At 57.7% G+C, this 13668-nt stretch overlaps 3 protein-coding genes across 3 annotated transcripts; all 3 read right to left on the reverse strand.

The window, feature by feature from the left end:
- Positions 1-1596: 1596 nt before the first annotated feature.
- Positions 1597-3568, reverse strand: DCS_02499 (uncharacterized protein; the record flags this gene model as incomplete). Its single annotated transcript, XM_040799826.1, has 4 exons — positions 1597-2503; positions 2568-2651; positions 2723-2973; positions 3077-3568. 4 exons carry the CDS (start codon positions 3566-3568, stop codon positions 1597-1599), a joined length of 1734 nt encoding a protein of 577 aa, XP_040660709.1.
- Positions 3569-8174: 4606 nt separating this feature from the next.
- DCS_02500 (uncharacterized protein) lies at positions 8175-8837 on the reverse strand (the record flags this gene model as incomplete). The annotated part of the gene is made up of 1 exon (XM_040799827.1): positions 8175-8837. One exon carries the CDS (start codon positions 8835-8837, stop codon positions 8175-8177), a length of 663 nt encoding a protein of 220 aa, XP_040660710.1.
- Positions 8838-10581: 1744 nt separating this feature from the next.
- DCS_02501 (pre-rRNA processing protein Esf1) lies at positions 10582-12720 on the reverse strand (the record flags this gene model as incomplete). The annotated part of the gene is made up of 1 exon (XM_040799828.1): positions 10582-12720. The coding sequence occupies one exon, from the start codon at positions 12718-12720 to the stop codon at positions 10582-10584; it is 2139 nt and encodes a 712-aa protein (XP_040660711.1).
- Between the last annotated feature and the right edge of the window lie 948 nt (positions 12721-13668).

Raw genomic sequence — 13668 nt, forward strand, 5'->3', positions numbered from 1 at the left:
AAAACAATCATACGTCGTGACAATACGAATCCAAGGCAAACCCCGTGAACGATACTTCCGCGAGTGCCGTAGTCTTTCTTGGCGCCGCACCGTTGGAACAGGAGGAGGACATGCATCCATTTCGACTCCCTCCCTCCCCTTCTGGAGACCCGAGCCAAGAGCCAAGAAATGTGAAGGGTCGATCAGTGCCGGTCCCGACAATTCACCCTCTACATTCCATCGCTATCGACTGTCGCCTTCTCACCACAGGCAGCAGCCCCCAAGACGATCTGCGCGTCATCAGGAGCTTCTGCAGACTTTGAGCCACCGTCATCCTCTGGCAAGCCCATCTCAAGGGAAGGGGGGGATTTGAAGCGGGTGGGAGGTGCGATACACAGTCCCTCCATCAGAAGACTCCGTTCAATGATCTCGCTCTCGCGCTTCGCCTTTAGTCACTCTGAACGTCAACCATAGTATAACGTCCTGAAAGTGACTACGGTTACAGACTTGCTGCGGTCCGTACTCGCTTGCTGTGGCTTTCTGCACAATAGGGCTTATCGAATGGCTAGCTCAAATGAATAGCGATGCTCCAAAAAATATCCGAAAACTCATCAGATGACATCGCCATCGTTGCAGTGGTTTTCCATCAGGATTCCGTTTTATTCTCGAAGATTGCAAGTGGGCCAAGGCAACGGACCGCACTCCCTTTTCCCCTGGCCAAAGTTGAGACCACCGCTACTCTCAGGAACCGACGCAGCGTGTCCTGCGCATTCATGTAGATCATGGTCGATTCACGCAACGGCCAGGGTTCGCCTTTGCAGCTTGGACACAAGCTGTCTCATCTTATTGCCTTTCCGGCGGAAAAATCCTCCCTCGTTCTCATCGGCAGTGCATTGTAACAAAGAAAATGTACAAAAATGAAACAATGCAGCCGAAAGCGGCACAAGCCAAAGGCAAGGGAGGGCAAGCCGACCAAGAAGGACTACGACGACGCAGTGACCCTAATGCTGGCCCCGGTCTCCAATTCAGCTTGTCCAGAAAATCCATCCTCATGGGTTTTTTTTTTCTCGCGATATCCTATTCCATCACTCGTTGGCCAGTGACATCAGCGGTTCGAGATTGATATCCGACGCGCCTCCAGAGATCCATCTCTAAGCAAAAATCCTCAGCATTCCTTCGCTCTCGGATCTTTGGACACTGGAAACTCAACTATCGAGTATTTATGACGCGTCGAAATGGGTACGACCAGCAGCAATTTTCGCTTCGTTTGGCGGGAAGAAAGTAAAACAGCGCCGTCATTCTTACGATGACATCCGACACGACTGCGCTATGAGAGGAACCCCAGTGAATAGTACTCGCACTCCCAGCACGCCCTTTGTAGATCCCCGACCGAAGGAAGGGCTTCTCGGTGAAACATACGTAGGGCATTAATTACTCAAACCGAGATAAGCATCGATTAGTTGCATGTATATATATGTGCATATACCTATATAAGCCGCGTGACCTGGGTTTCGTGCCGTAGCTGAACCCCCCGTCTCTCATATGTTCCTCCAAAAATGGCTATATAGGTGCGTGGTATCCTTTTTTCTCCTTTTCGCTTCTTCTATCACATCCCAACTACCTCCCAGACTCGGCGCTGCCCCCGGAATCCGACGATTGCCTCTCCTTGATGAATTTGGGCCACGTATTGGTCAGCACGAGATATTTGATACTCATTTCCGAGTCGTCAAAGACCGTGTCGGTGAACTCATCGGGAACATCGCCCCGGTAACGGGCATTCTCCTCGGCTGCGGCCGTCTGCCGAGGCGTATCGTCAAAGGGCGTGGCTGGGTCGGGCGACGGCTTCGAGCCACCTCCCACAGCGCGGGCGGCAGACTCGAAGACGAGCTGCAGATTCTTGAAGTCCTGCGACGACAGGTTTACCTGGAACTCGGCGCTGTTGCTGCTGATGAAGTCCATGTAAATGCGGAGGGCACTCTCGTAACACTCTCGCGACAATTTCCTCGTCGTCGTTATCGTCATCGTGCTCGTAGGGCTCGTAGGGCTCGTAGGGCTCGTAGGGCTCGGCGCGGTGCCCATTGCCGTGTTGTTGTTAACGGCCGTGCTTTTTTCGCTCTTCTCTGACGTGTGCTCCGCCTCCTTGCCGCCAGGGACGAGAAATGTGGCCCGCCACTCTCGGACGCGGGTCAGGAAGGCAATATTTTCTCCCGAAAAGTCGCGCAGGGCGGAAAAGTTCTGCAGCGGCTCCGGGTTCTTGGCCAGCGTGTGCTCGAGGGCGTCCATGGTGAGAATGCTGCCGTCGGCGCTGCTGCTTACCGAAACTGCCTTGGTCCTCCCGAGCCAAGAAGCCGAGGTCGAGCCCGTATGGGTGGACTTGTTCGCGGCGCCGACGAAGCTCTTCTGACGCGACTCCCAGCGGGCGATGGAGTTGAGCGTCTCTCGGCACAGCGTCACTTGCTTTCGTACCTCCCAGCAGGGGATGAAGATGGTGAAGATCTCGATCATCATGATGGACACGGCAATCCTGGTCTCGTGAGCGCGAGGGCCGGCGGGGGAGGGGGGGGGCGGGGGGGGCGACATTGACATACCACTGAGGGGGGATGAAGTAGTTGTTGACAACGGCCATGCCGGGGACGTAGAGCGCAACGAGCCACATGGGCGCCGCCGGAAGCCTGTTTCGTTTCCTTGTCAGCGGAATCCACGGCGAAAGGTCATGCTCGTCCGCCGAGAGTGCGTCACGTACCCCGAGAGACAGCAAGCAATTGTCTGGGTCCGCCACCCCTGCGTGTCGCGGAGGCCGCGGGCGCGCCAGAGGACGACGGGGGCGACGATCCAGGCCCAAAAGAGTTGCCAGAAGACGGAAGGCCACCACTCCCAGCCGCGACCCTGCTCCGACTTTTGTTCCATGGCCGTACCCGAGACTTCGGTGCCGGGGATGCCAAAGGAGGCGTGAAACTTGCGAGAGATGAGGTACATGAACAAGGTGAGGAAGAGCTGGAGGAGGAGGACACCGTCAGCAAAACGAGCGACAAGCGTGCCGAGGGCCGGAGAGGGGAAGAGATGAAGGGACGAAGGAAGAAATGGAAGGGGGTGGTACCTGAAAGGCCATGCCGAGACCGACGAGCAGGGCCATCTTGATGTCGTAGTCGAGCATGCGCCAGCGAGCGACCATGGTCTTGCGGATGCGTGGCTGCTGCGTGGCCCACCCGAGGTCGGTCGTCTTGTCGACGTACTTTTTCTGCGCGTCGGCGACGTGGAGGAAGCGGCTGTTGGAGGCATGGAAGAGGGCGATGCCGAAGGGGAGCCAGATACCCATGATCCAGAACTCGACCACCTCGGGCATGAGCGGGCCGTAGACGTACCCGGTCGTGACGGCGAACCAGTAGCAGTGAAGCAGGCCGACGGAGGCGAAGGACAGGGCGAGGCCCCGAATGCGCAGGATCGGATTGTTACGACGAAGCCAGAGGTACGCCATGCCGGCGAGCAGGACGATGGTCCATGCTGAGGCGAAGACGAGCCAGAAGATGCCAACGCCGTCGAGCCGGAGCTCGGGCTTGGTCTCGGGCGTCACGCCGAACTCGGAGCCCATGGTGGCCGACAGATGATTTGCCGCCGCTGCGGTTGTTCACCTCCCGTCTGGTAAGGCAAACCACGAGGTGAATGGAGGGGCCTTCAAAATAGGTGAAGGAGAGCGGCGACGAAAGCTTGGCTAGCTGGCTGCTAGACTTGTCGTCATCGACGGGGTTCGGCCGGCAGGTCGTTTGGAGCGGGATCCCAGACGGAGACGTTTCGTCGATATGATCGGCGACGAATGGAGATGACGGCAGTCGACGATGGGATCGCAACGTCTCAAGGGGCACGCCAACGAGATCAACCTGCGGGGGTGTTGATGGTCATAAATAAGCCGAGAGCTCGCTGCCATGCCGCCACTCGAAAGAAAAGAGTCGGTTAGAGAGAGGGGGGCCGACAGCCACCAGAATGCCCATGATACGCGCGCGCCGTCACCGATGGCACGACGAGCACCACCGTCCCGCCGGTACGTATCGTATCCAGCCGTGTGTCTGTCCCGCCGTGTGTCCGCCTAGCCATGTGCGTCTGCCGTGTGTGTTCAACCATGTCTCTAGCCGTTCGGCGTCTGTCGATCCCATGGCGGAAGTGAATGGACGAGCGAAGCAAGGGGAGCGGCTGCCCATTCGACAGATGTCGGCACCGAAGCCATCACAACACAACAAGCGCACGACGAGCTTTCCCATGTGCCGGGTGGAGAATCGCAGTGTCTAGCGGCCGGCAAGCATGCGCACGGGCAAGCCGTTGCCCGGTCCCGGTGGGTTTGTGGGGGCCGAGGCGCCTGCTTGTTTCTTTGTCCTGCGTCGGCGGCGAGACGGGTGCGATGGGGCAGAACCGGGGGGGGGGGGGGGTGGGGGGGCTGGCCGGCTTCTGCCTTTCGTCGCCTCTGGGCATCAGCAAATGCCGATCGCCACGGGGGATGGCGAGAGGTTGATTTCGAATCCCTGACTTTCGTTCGCCTTGAGACGGGCCAGCACGTCCGCTTCCCTGCGCTCTTCTCTCGGTGAGAGCAGACGTAACCACACGCTCACTCGCCCTCACCTGCGACGGTTGAGGGTGCGAACATGATGAATTGTCGACATGTCAGGCTGCGACTGATCGGCAATGGCGGGTGCAAGCCTCTCCTTCTCCGACGTGAACAATGGGAATGTGACGGTAGTTGGAGGTGTCAGGTGCCAGAGATGAGAGAGCATTGTAGGTCGGAGCCGGGGTGGGTGGAGGCTTCGTCCTCCTTAGGTCCTAGGACTCGGTCGCCTCCTTGCCGCTCGGCGTCATCCATCACAGACAGTCCAAGGACGCCATCGACCATAGAGGTTGGCCGACCATGCTGGTAGAGGACTTGTCGTTTGCTCGTCGAGACAATGGCCGCTTTGAGCAAATCACCGCAAGCCGGCAACGCTCGCTCATCCGCGATGCAGGTGAAGGTGGTGGTGTTTAGCTGCGCCCCTGCAATGCCGTCAAAGTGTAAACAGGGCTCACTCGTCGACCGCGACTTCCCCAAGGCGAGAGGGAATGCACCGACGGCAAAATTGCTCCGTGTACAGTACTGCACGGTACTGCACACGTACGCATAAGTATCAATGTCTGGCGCCGCGCATTGTGTCCAAGCTGCAAAGGCGAACCCTGGCCGTGTCCCAGTTCGCAGAATTGCCAGCGCCATGGTGCTGCATGTCTCCCTTTTTTTGCTTTGGCCCGGCGATAAAGGCAATCGGCCGCCACAGCGAGTGCCATCTCCTGATCGAGGTGAGAGCGAGGAGGGAATGTGACGAAATCCGGGCCTCCCGCAGGATCCCGGCTGTTGTCAGCCAGCCACCATCTTGTCACTCTGCAGACGAGAGCGGCTTCAGCAGAGGGCAGGGTTCCCCATCACGTAGAATGCACATCACTGTATCATCGGATGAAGAGTATCAAGGATGTTGGACAAGCCGATAGTGGCAAGGCACAGGAGCGGGCTGCAGGCCACGGGTGCAAATGTTCGACGGGCTGCATCGACGACTCGTGCCGTCGAATCCAACGCTAGCCCCATTTCTCTTTTTGCCCCCTTGTCATCCCTTGGCTGGCTTTTCTTCCCTTCATCGTTGATTGCGCTCATAAGCGACAAGGGTACCGTGCGAGTCTTGGCTACTCGTGCAGGTACGGAGTACATTGGCTTTTTGTCGTGGCAAAAAAGCAAGCAACTGACCGGCGTCGTGGTAACTAGTCGGCGTCCCATCAACCAGGCACATCTCGAATCGCCTCGCAAGCTGATTATGCTGACGGGGGCGTCAACTGTCGTCTCCGAGTCGGTGCAAGCTTGGGGTCGAAGATGGCACAGATAGCGAGCTCATACAACTCTGAACAATGTCGACCTGGCCTCTAGTCGGCCGGCGGCTTGCCTGCCAATATGAGCTTCGGACTTTGTCGATGTGGAGTCGAAGAAGAGACGGACCAGCCAGATGATGTTGTTGCCAAGGCGGGCGGCGAGGTTCTTGACGACAAAGTGGTGTGAAGCCGGTTGGCCGCGACCAAAGGTTGCCGACGGCGGTCAGTCCAGCATGATTCTGAGGCTGCTGGGTCGCTGCAGGTTGAGCGAAAGGCAAGAGTGGGCATCGAGCTGTCGACTTCAGTTCCTTCCCTGCATAAGGTGGGCGCCGCCATCAACGCCTAGTCAGGTTATTTTCTTTCATCCTTCCTTCCTTCCATGCTTCCGTCTTTCCTTCCTTCCTTCCGTCTTTCCTTGCATGCTTGGCCAGAGCTGGCAGTGGCGGTGGCTTTTCACTGGAGCATCGGTAGCATCGGTTGGGAGGCTCTTGCCGTAGGTGATGGTGATGGTGATGGCTAAGGTGTTTAATGACGCAATACCAGAAGCCATTGAGGAGGCTTCCAGCGCCGACGAGAAGTGGCGAGCGAGGTTGCCTCTGGCGGCCATTCCGTGGCCTTTTTTTTTTCTTGTTTCAGACCCATCGCGTTGCTTTCCATCCTCCGTGTGCACTCGACTCCAGTGAGGCTGGCGGGAGGCGGGAGCCGTGAATAGGTACGAGCGAAGTGAGACGAGGTCCTGGAACCGTCACATGATCACCATCCATCGCTTTCGCATCCCTTGCCTCGCGAGCGGCGCGCTTGGCGGGGGCCTGGCCGAAATACTCGAGGCCCGCCGCCCCGACAAGCGGCCGCATCAGCAGCACTATGGCCAGCGTGGGGGCCATTCGAACTCGCCGCGTACCATCGACGAGGCGTGCCAGAATGAAGACAACGACGAAGAAAGGGAGAGAAAAATCAGCCCATACCACGCGACAGGCAGCCATTGATTGGCACGAACCATTACGCGAACCATTACACGAACCATTGGTCGCTAGACAGCGCCCATGCTCCCGCTCGCCTGAATAGCAACACTGTCATATGGATGCCTCTAGATTCTCGCCGCTGGCCACTAGAACGAGGCTGTGCGCCATATGCCATGTCGAGGGCCGACATCGACTTCCTGCGTACCGTCCGTTGCTGCTCCAGCGGGAAAATCAGCAACAAGGCAAACAGGCCCCTTCTGTGACAGCTCACGACCTAACCGAACCGCTTGTTCTCGAACGATGGGCGGCGGATATTGCAACCCTAGGCCCCTGGCGGAAACCGAGGCATGCGGAGGTGTTCGAGAACAAGCATACGCGGGCGATGCTGCGATGTTGCCGCATCAGCCCCCACTGCACACTGCAGCGTCTTGAACAGCCGTATCCCCCTAGTGACAACCAACGGTGGCACCTATGCCTGTGCGAACGCCTGCACCAACGCCAGTGCAACACCAGTGCCAACGCCAGTGCCAACGCCAGTGCCGACGCCAGTGCAGCAACGCCTGCACCGATGCGAGGACAAACACCAACGCCAACGCGGCCACTCGATGTGGACGATGCGTCTAGCTGACGGGACTATTTGTGTTGTCGTGCTGACTGGAGCAGAATCACGGCCTTGGCCGAGGATCAAGTCATGCGACAACCTGGCCACCAGCAGCCACAATCAGCTCCGGCATAATGCTCCGTTTTGGCCATGTTGCGTGTTCTAGCACACTATCCAACCCACCATTCGACCGAGTTTGCCGCCCACACCAGCACCATTGCCTACCTCTGCATCGCATCCCCGGCACCTACTGTTGCCCAGCACGCCGGATGAGGCGGTGCATTTTTTTTGTTTTCCCATCTTTACTCTATGGTATTGCCATGGCTCGCGTCTGCGCCGCGTTCATGCATGCATACTCGGATTTCGTTCGTCCCATGGCGCAGTCGGCCAGGCTCCGAAAGTACAAGTTCAAGCAGCAATTGCGTAGGCATTGGAGGGCTCGCAACATCGGATCGTCCCTTATAATGCATGGCGTAGGAAGGCATAGCGGCCTAGGGTCGCATGATGGGCGCTCTCTGCGTCGTTTGTGACAGAAGAGTGCTCGACAATGACACCGTATGCCTGCCATACCGTGAGCCTGCATAAGTATGTAGGTGTGATGTAGGTGTGAGCTGACATGGCCATCCGTACAGCGCACTGTGCTGCCTTGTTCGAGCAGGATTACGATGCAACACGACAATCTCTTCCATTATCGGGTGCCCAATAATTGATACGGTACATGCACCAAACACGGAACGACCAGGTGATCCCAAAATGAGGGAAAACTAATCGGCGTCTGCGTCTGCTGGCTGTCGCCGATATCCTCCCTTTGCCGTTTCGGCTCTCTGCATCTCCAGCATCCACGAATCCAATCTTGCCATCTTGTCCTCACCCCCCAGGATGCGCAGCTGATGCGCGCGCGAATCTCCACCCGGCACGGCAGGCCCGTCGCCAGCCATGCTCCAGAGCGTCATATGCTCCACCGTTGCGAGCGCGGCGACGGCAGCGATAACCACGACCGGACGAGGGCCCCGCCACGCACCCGTCGTCGCCGCCTCCGCGAAGATGAGGACAAAGGTGTCGACCGCGTCGCTCAGCAGCATCGCCGCGAGGGCGCCGTGCGCCTCACCCTCTCGCCTCCGCAACGACATGGCCAGCACGCCGCCTAGGAGGACGTCGCGCAGGCCTACGAAGGCGCAGAAGAGGTGGAGCGACGGGTCGATGCTAGCCGAAGAAAGCAATGCTTTCACTCCCGGGTAGGCAATGAGGCCGACGCCGCGGAGGATGTGGACGGCGGCAAAGGTGCAGACTGTGGCATGTTGGAGACGCGTCATCGCGTGGCCTGTCGGCCGGGGTGGGGCCGTGGGCGGATCCCGCTCCGGGTCCGTGTTCCCGTCTCGGCCGGACCCGCGTGGCAGCAGTGGCGTCATGACGGACGGAGGGGCCATGCTTCCATTCGATCAATTCCGCCGCCCGTGGCTTCGATCCCTTCGAGATCCCGAGCAGCAATTGTTCTCTTTATGTAGCGCCGAGGACAGCACAGTTCGACGGCACAGTTCGACGGCACAGCAAAGAAGTAGACCAAGGATGATGGAACGACTGAGGCGAATGAGGCGGAGGGAGAGGCCGGGATAGATGCAGGCCCGTCCCGTTAGGACGAGCGGCCAGCATTTTATGGAAAGTCAAAGCACGGCTCGAGAATCACGGCACCGGCAAGACCGTTTTCGTCATCCCGAGCCTTGCATGCAGAGGCAACGACGGATTCGTCGCAATGATCCCATGGACCGATCGAGACACCTTGAGCCTACGCAACATGGACCTGCACTTGCCGCATAGGTTACGCAGCAGCCACGAGTTCGAGTGTGCGACAATCTTCCTGCACCAGGAAGCTCTGCATAGTGTGTTGTTTGCACAAGCGTAGCCGTCGTCCGCTTGTCTTGCGAAACGGGTTGGATGGCGCTGAGGCGCAGCGAGCACGAGACGATGTGCCAATGTGCCACCAACGGCTGCCATGACCTATTTTCTTTCTCATTTGTCCGGCCTCGACGGCTCAAATTCCGTCAAGTGAGAAGACAGCCAGCAGCTACAGACGGCCACCCTCCCTGCATCATGTAGCGTGATATGACAGCATCTGCAATCCATCAGTGTGCAACTCCTCTCAGCAGCGTCGTCGAATTGCCTCTCGCGCCCGCCACGCCCGCCACCGTTTGATAACGAGATAATATGACCTCCCTTCGCGTCCAGGGCGGTACTGAAATGTGCAGCACATGCGAAAAGAGCATACATTCTGTTGCTGATTGCCAGATCCGAGAACAAACAATCGTCACCGATTCGGTCCGGACGGGTACTACATTGCGCTGCACATGCAAGAATAGCATCTATTCTAATGCCGATTATCGAATCCGAGAACAATCATCACTGATAAGGTGGCACTCAAGTTACGCAAGCTGGCCACCTCATTCCGGGCCAAGTCCAATCTGTGCGACGGACGATAAGCAGATGGCCATCTATCTACCCTTGCTCTCGTCATTCCTCTCGACAATGAATACTTTGGTATCGCCAAGTCGAATCGCAGGACGCGCTGCTGATCTCCACTATCTGCATTCGTATATTTGAGTAAAGCAATCAGCAAATACAGATGGGCATGAAAACGGAATGGAAAAAGGTACAAAAAAAAAGGGGGGGGGGGGGGGCATAACCCCCCCCCAATATGATTACTTCTAAAGCATTGACATGGTTGCCCAACAATGTACGGCAAAGGTAGGCAGGGCAGCATGTCCGCAGGCGAACAATGCATGCATGGACAAAACGCCAGTGTGCATCAACGATACGTGTGCATTCGGCAACCCGTGAAACGGTCGTCCGTCGCCGTGCAGAGGTGTCGCGCTGTTGGCGACGGCCCACAACTATATTCCGGACGTGCAGCATATCAGTATGAGTTCATTGGGCGGACTTACGCCTCCTTTCTAGTGAATGGAGGGACCGGTCGTGTGCTTATCGCTGCTTCGTCGCGGCAATTCGTCACGATGCAACGAGAGGCCGTAAAATATGCTTGCGGCACTTTCATTTGTGCTCGACGCGTCATTTCATCAGACGTCGACGTGGCAATCAAGTTGTTTTTGACGTGTCTTTTATCCACGCTCGTGGTGCAATCCTCCAGTTGCCGTCGAATAAATATGTCCAACTTCGCCGTCATCGCCTGCCCGGCTTGGCCTTCTTGGCCGGCTTTCGCTCCTCCTGCCGCTCCTCGCCCTCGTTGGCCTTTCTTTTCTTGCGTCCTTCCTCGAGCAGCTTCGTCATGCCTCCGGTTGCCTTGAATTTCGGGTTCGATGGGTCAATGGCAAACTCGTGGCTCTCAAAGACGGCCTTGAATCGGTCGTCGCCGACGTCCATGTTGAAATCTTCCTGGAGGCCCCCCCGATCTTTGTCAGCAGCCGCCTTCTTATTCTTCTTGCCCTTCTTGCCCTTCTTCTTCTCGGCCCGCACAATCTCGTTCATGTCGAAATGATCCAGACGATCGGCTTGGTTCGCGTCGTCACCCTCGGCCATGACCTTTGAGAGCAGTGCCTTTTCCTCGGCCGATGCCGCTTCCGCTGCTTGGCGGGCCTCGCGCTTCTTGAGCCGCTCTTCCTTGCGAAGAGATGATTTCGTCGCAGGCGCTGGACCGTCCGTGGTGAAGAAGGGATCGTCGAAGCCGAGGTCCTCGTCAGCCTCGGCCTCGACTGCTTCGGCGTCGTCCTCGTCGGCTTCGGCACCCTCTCGCTTGGCCTTGGACGCCTTTCGCTTCCTGTCCTTGCGCTCCTTCTCCTTGCGCTTGTACTTGTCGAGGGTCGTTTCTTGCCCGGCCTCCTTGGGCTTGTCCTCGGCGAGGGCGGGAGCAAAGGTGACCTGCATCTCGCCGACAGGCCCATCGTTGGAAGCTTTCGGCGCCGGCGCATCGGCAAGGCCAAGCGCCTCTCGCATCTTCTTTCTGGCTAGCTCCTTCTTGGACAACGTGGGTGCCTCTCCTTCGGCATCTTCGTCCCCGTCGGAGCCTTCTTCCGGCCCGCCACTCTCGCTGTCGCTGGCCAGGTAGGTGCGCAGGTCGTTCTCCTCAATGTCGTTTCGGCTGCCGCTAAATGCCCTCTTGATGGACTCCTTGCGGGACGTCTCCTCCGGGTGCATGTCCCAAGTAAGATTGACCTTGGAACTCTGCAGCGCGTTGGTCACGAACTCGACGGGCTTGTAGGAGTCAGGGATCCTGTCGCACTCGTCTCGGGGCTCGTCGTCAAAGGTGACGTCGTCGGGTACGAAGCGCAGGTCGATGACGTTGGAAGAGGACTGGTATTCGGTGCCATCGGTGGCCTCGTAGATCTGCTGCGCCGTCTGCGGGCTGCTGCAGACCATGACGGCGTAGTAGTAGCGCAGTCGGTCCAGTTGGTACGACCGCAGAGCGTCGCTGTCAAAGTCTTGGTCGTCGCCCTCCTGCATCAGCTCCTTCATGATCTTATCGTCTGACGCCTCGCCGTCGCTGTCGTCGTCTGCATCGGCCTCGCTTTCGCCGTCGCTGCTGTCGTCGTCGGACTCGTCCGAGTCCTTGGCCGCGATCTTGAACAGGGCTTTGGGAGGCCCCTCGACCTCCTCCTGCTGCATGCGCTCCTTGCCGAACTCGCTCGGGTAAATGGAGATTTTGGAGATGCTGCCGGAGTTGGGGGGGATGAAGCTCGAGAAGAGGGCCATGAGGTCGGTGGACTTGACGTGGTCCCAGTCGAAGTTGACGATGGCTATTCGGTTCGTCACCTCGCCGCTCTCGACCTCTTCCTGCTCATCCTGGAAGCGTTGCATGTCGGGCCGAGAGGCTTCGGCGCCGGCGTCGCCCTCGTCCTCGTCCTCGTCCGAATCGGAATCGGAATCCGAGTCGGAATCGGACGACGACGAGGAGAAGCCACCGGACCGGGCGGGGTCACGCTTCTTTTCTGCCGACCTCTCGTGGGCTCGCCGCAGTTCTCTCTGGACCAGGTCGTCGCCGTCCAACTCGGTTTCGTCTCGGTCGTCGCCATCGTCCTCGTCCTCGTCCTCGTCCTCTTCATCCTCAACGTCCTCTTCGGCCCGGTACAGGCGTTGGAGTGCCTTCTTCTTGGTGTCTGATTTTATCTTGCGGCCGTATCGGTCCACCTTGGCGGTCGCCGTGAAGTCGTCATCCTTGAGCATTCCCACAAAGCGCTTGTCGATGGTCGTCTTGGCGTGTTTCTTGGACGGCAGACGAAATCGGGGATCGGTTTCGAAGCTTGCGAATCGCGCATCGGCGATGCGGCTAGAGGCAGTGCCTCGGTCCTTCTTTTGGCCCTTCATCGTGCGCGGTATGGAGGGCAAATCGATACGATGAAGTGATCGCCTGGTCTGCCCATCGAACGAGGGGCTTGGCTGCTGCCCATAGTGAGACCTATTTTTTCTTTCTGCCGGGCGGTGAGAATTCTGCCCAAGGCGGTGGGAACGTAATATGCCAAAGTGCTTTTAGGTGTACACTTGATACGGCACGCCTTGACTGACAACCTAGTGTGGGGAACGAACCAACCTTGCGTGCATACTGTAGTACATGAACAATAATCCGTACGGAGTAGAGTGTTCAAGTAATACTCCGTAATAGTTGGTAAGCACTTACTTACATGCACTCCGTACCTCCTAATAATAAGTACATCAAATGCGCGGAGAACTTGTACGTTGTGCATCAGCTACTGAGTGCTCCGTACCTAGCAAATTAAAGCATACCGTAGAGGTCCGGGCTTGGTGTGCACCAACTCCGCCATGACTCTGCAGCAGGAAATGGATATGCTCCGTACGTCGGCCATGGGTCATTCCCGCGCCATCACGCATGATACGACAATAGTGCATCTTCATCTTTCAACTCCTGCATGGAAACCCTGCACGGGGTTGGGTTCAAGCTCGCAATAGCTCCCAGAGTGAAGCGATGTTCATGCTTGTCAGAAAACCTGGTCCAGGCAACGAAGCAACCAGGTATAGATGGAGAGGACAAGCGGGCTTGCTTCCACTCCATGTTCCGCTTTGATCCTCTCCTTTCCTGTCACTGGTTCGGAAAAAAATCAAGGTGAACGATGACTGACGGGAGGTGAGCCCGGCGCCTTGAGAGAAGTTCCAGGCCGCACTTTTTCGAAGTAGAGAATATGCGTGCGCCAAAAGATGGCTGTATCAGGGCCGACCTGTGGTGTTTGATACTCATCGTGTGCATGCACGGTAGTCTTGGTGTAAACGGACGTCAATTCCCCCATGGCGACAGTCGAC

This window comes from Drechmeria coniospora, chromosome 01, assembly GCF_001625195.1.
Source record: "Drechmeria coniospora strain ARSEF 6962 chromosome 01, whole genome shotgun sequence".
Classification (NCBI taxonomy): Eukaryota; Fungi; Ascomycota; class Sordariomycetes; order Hypocreales; family Ophiocordycipitaceae; genus Drechmeria; species Drechmeria coniospora.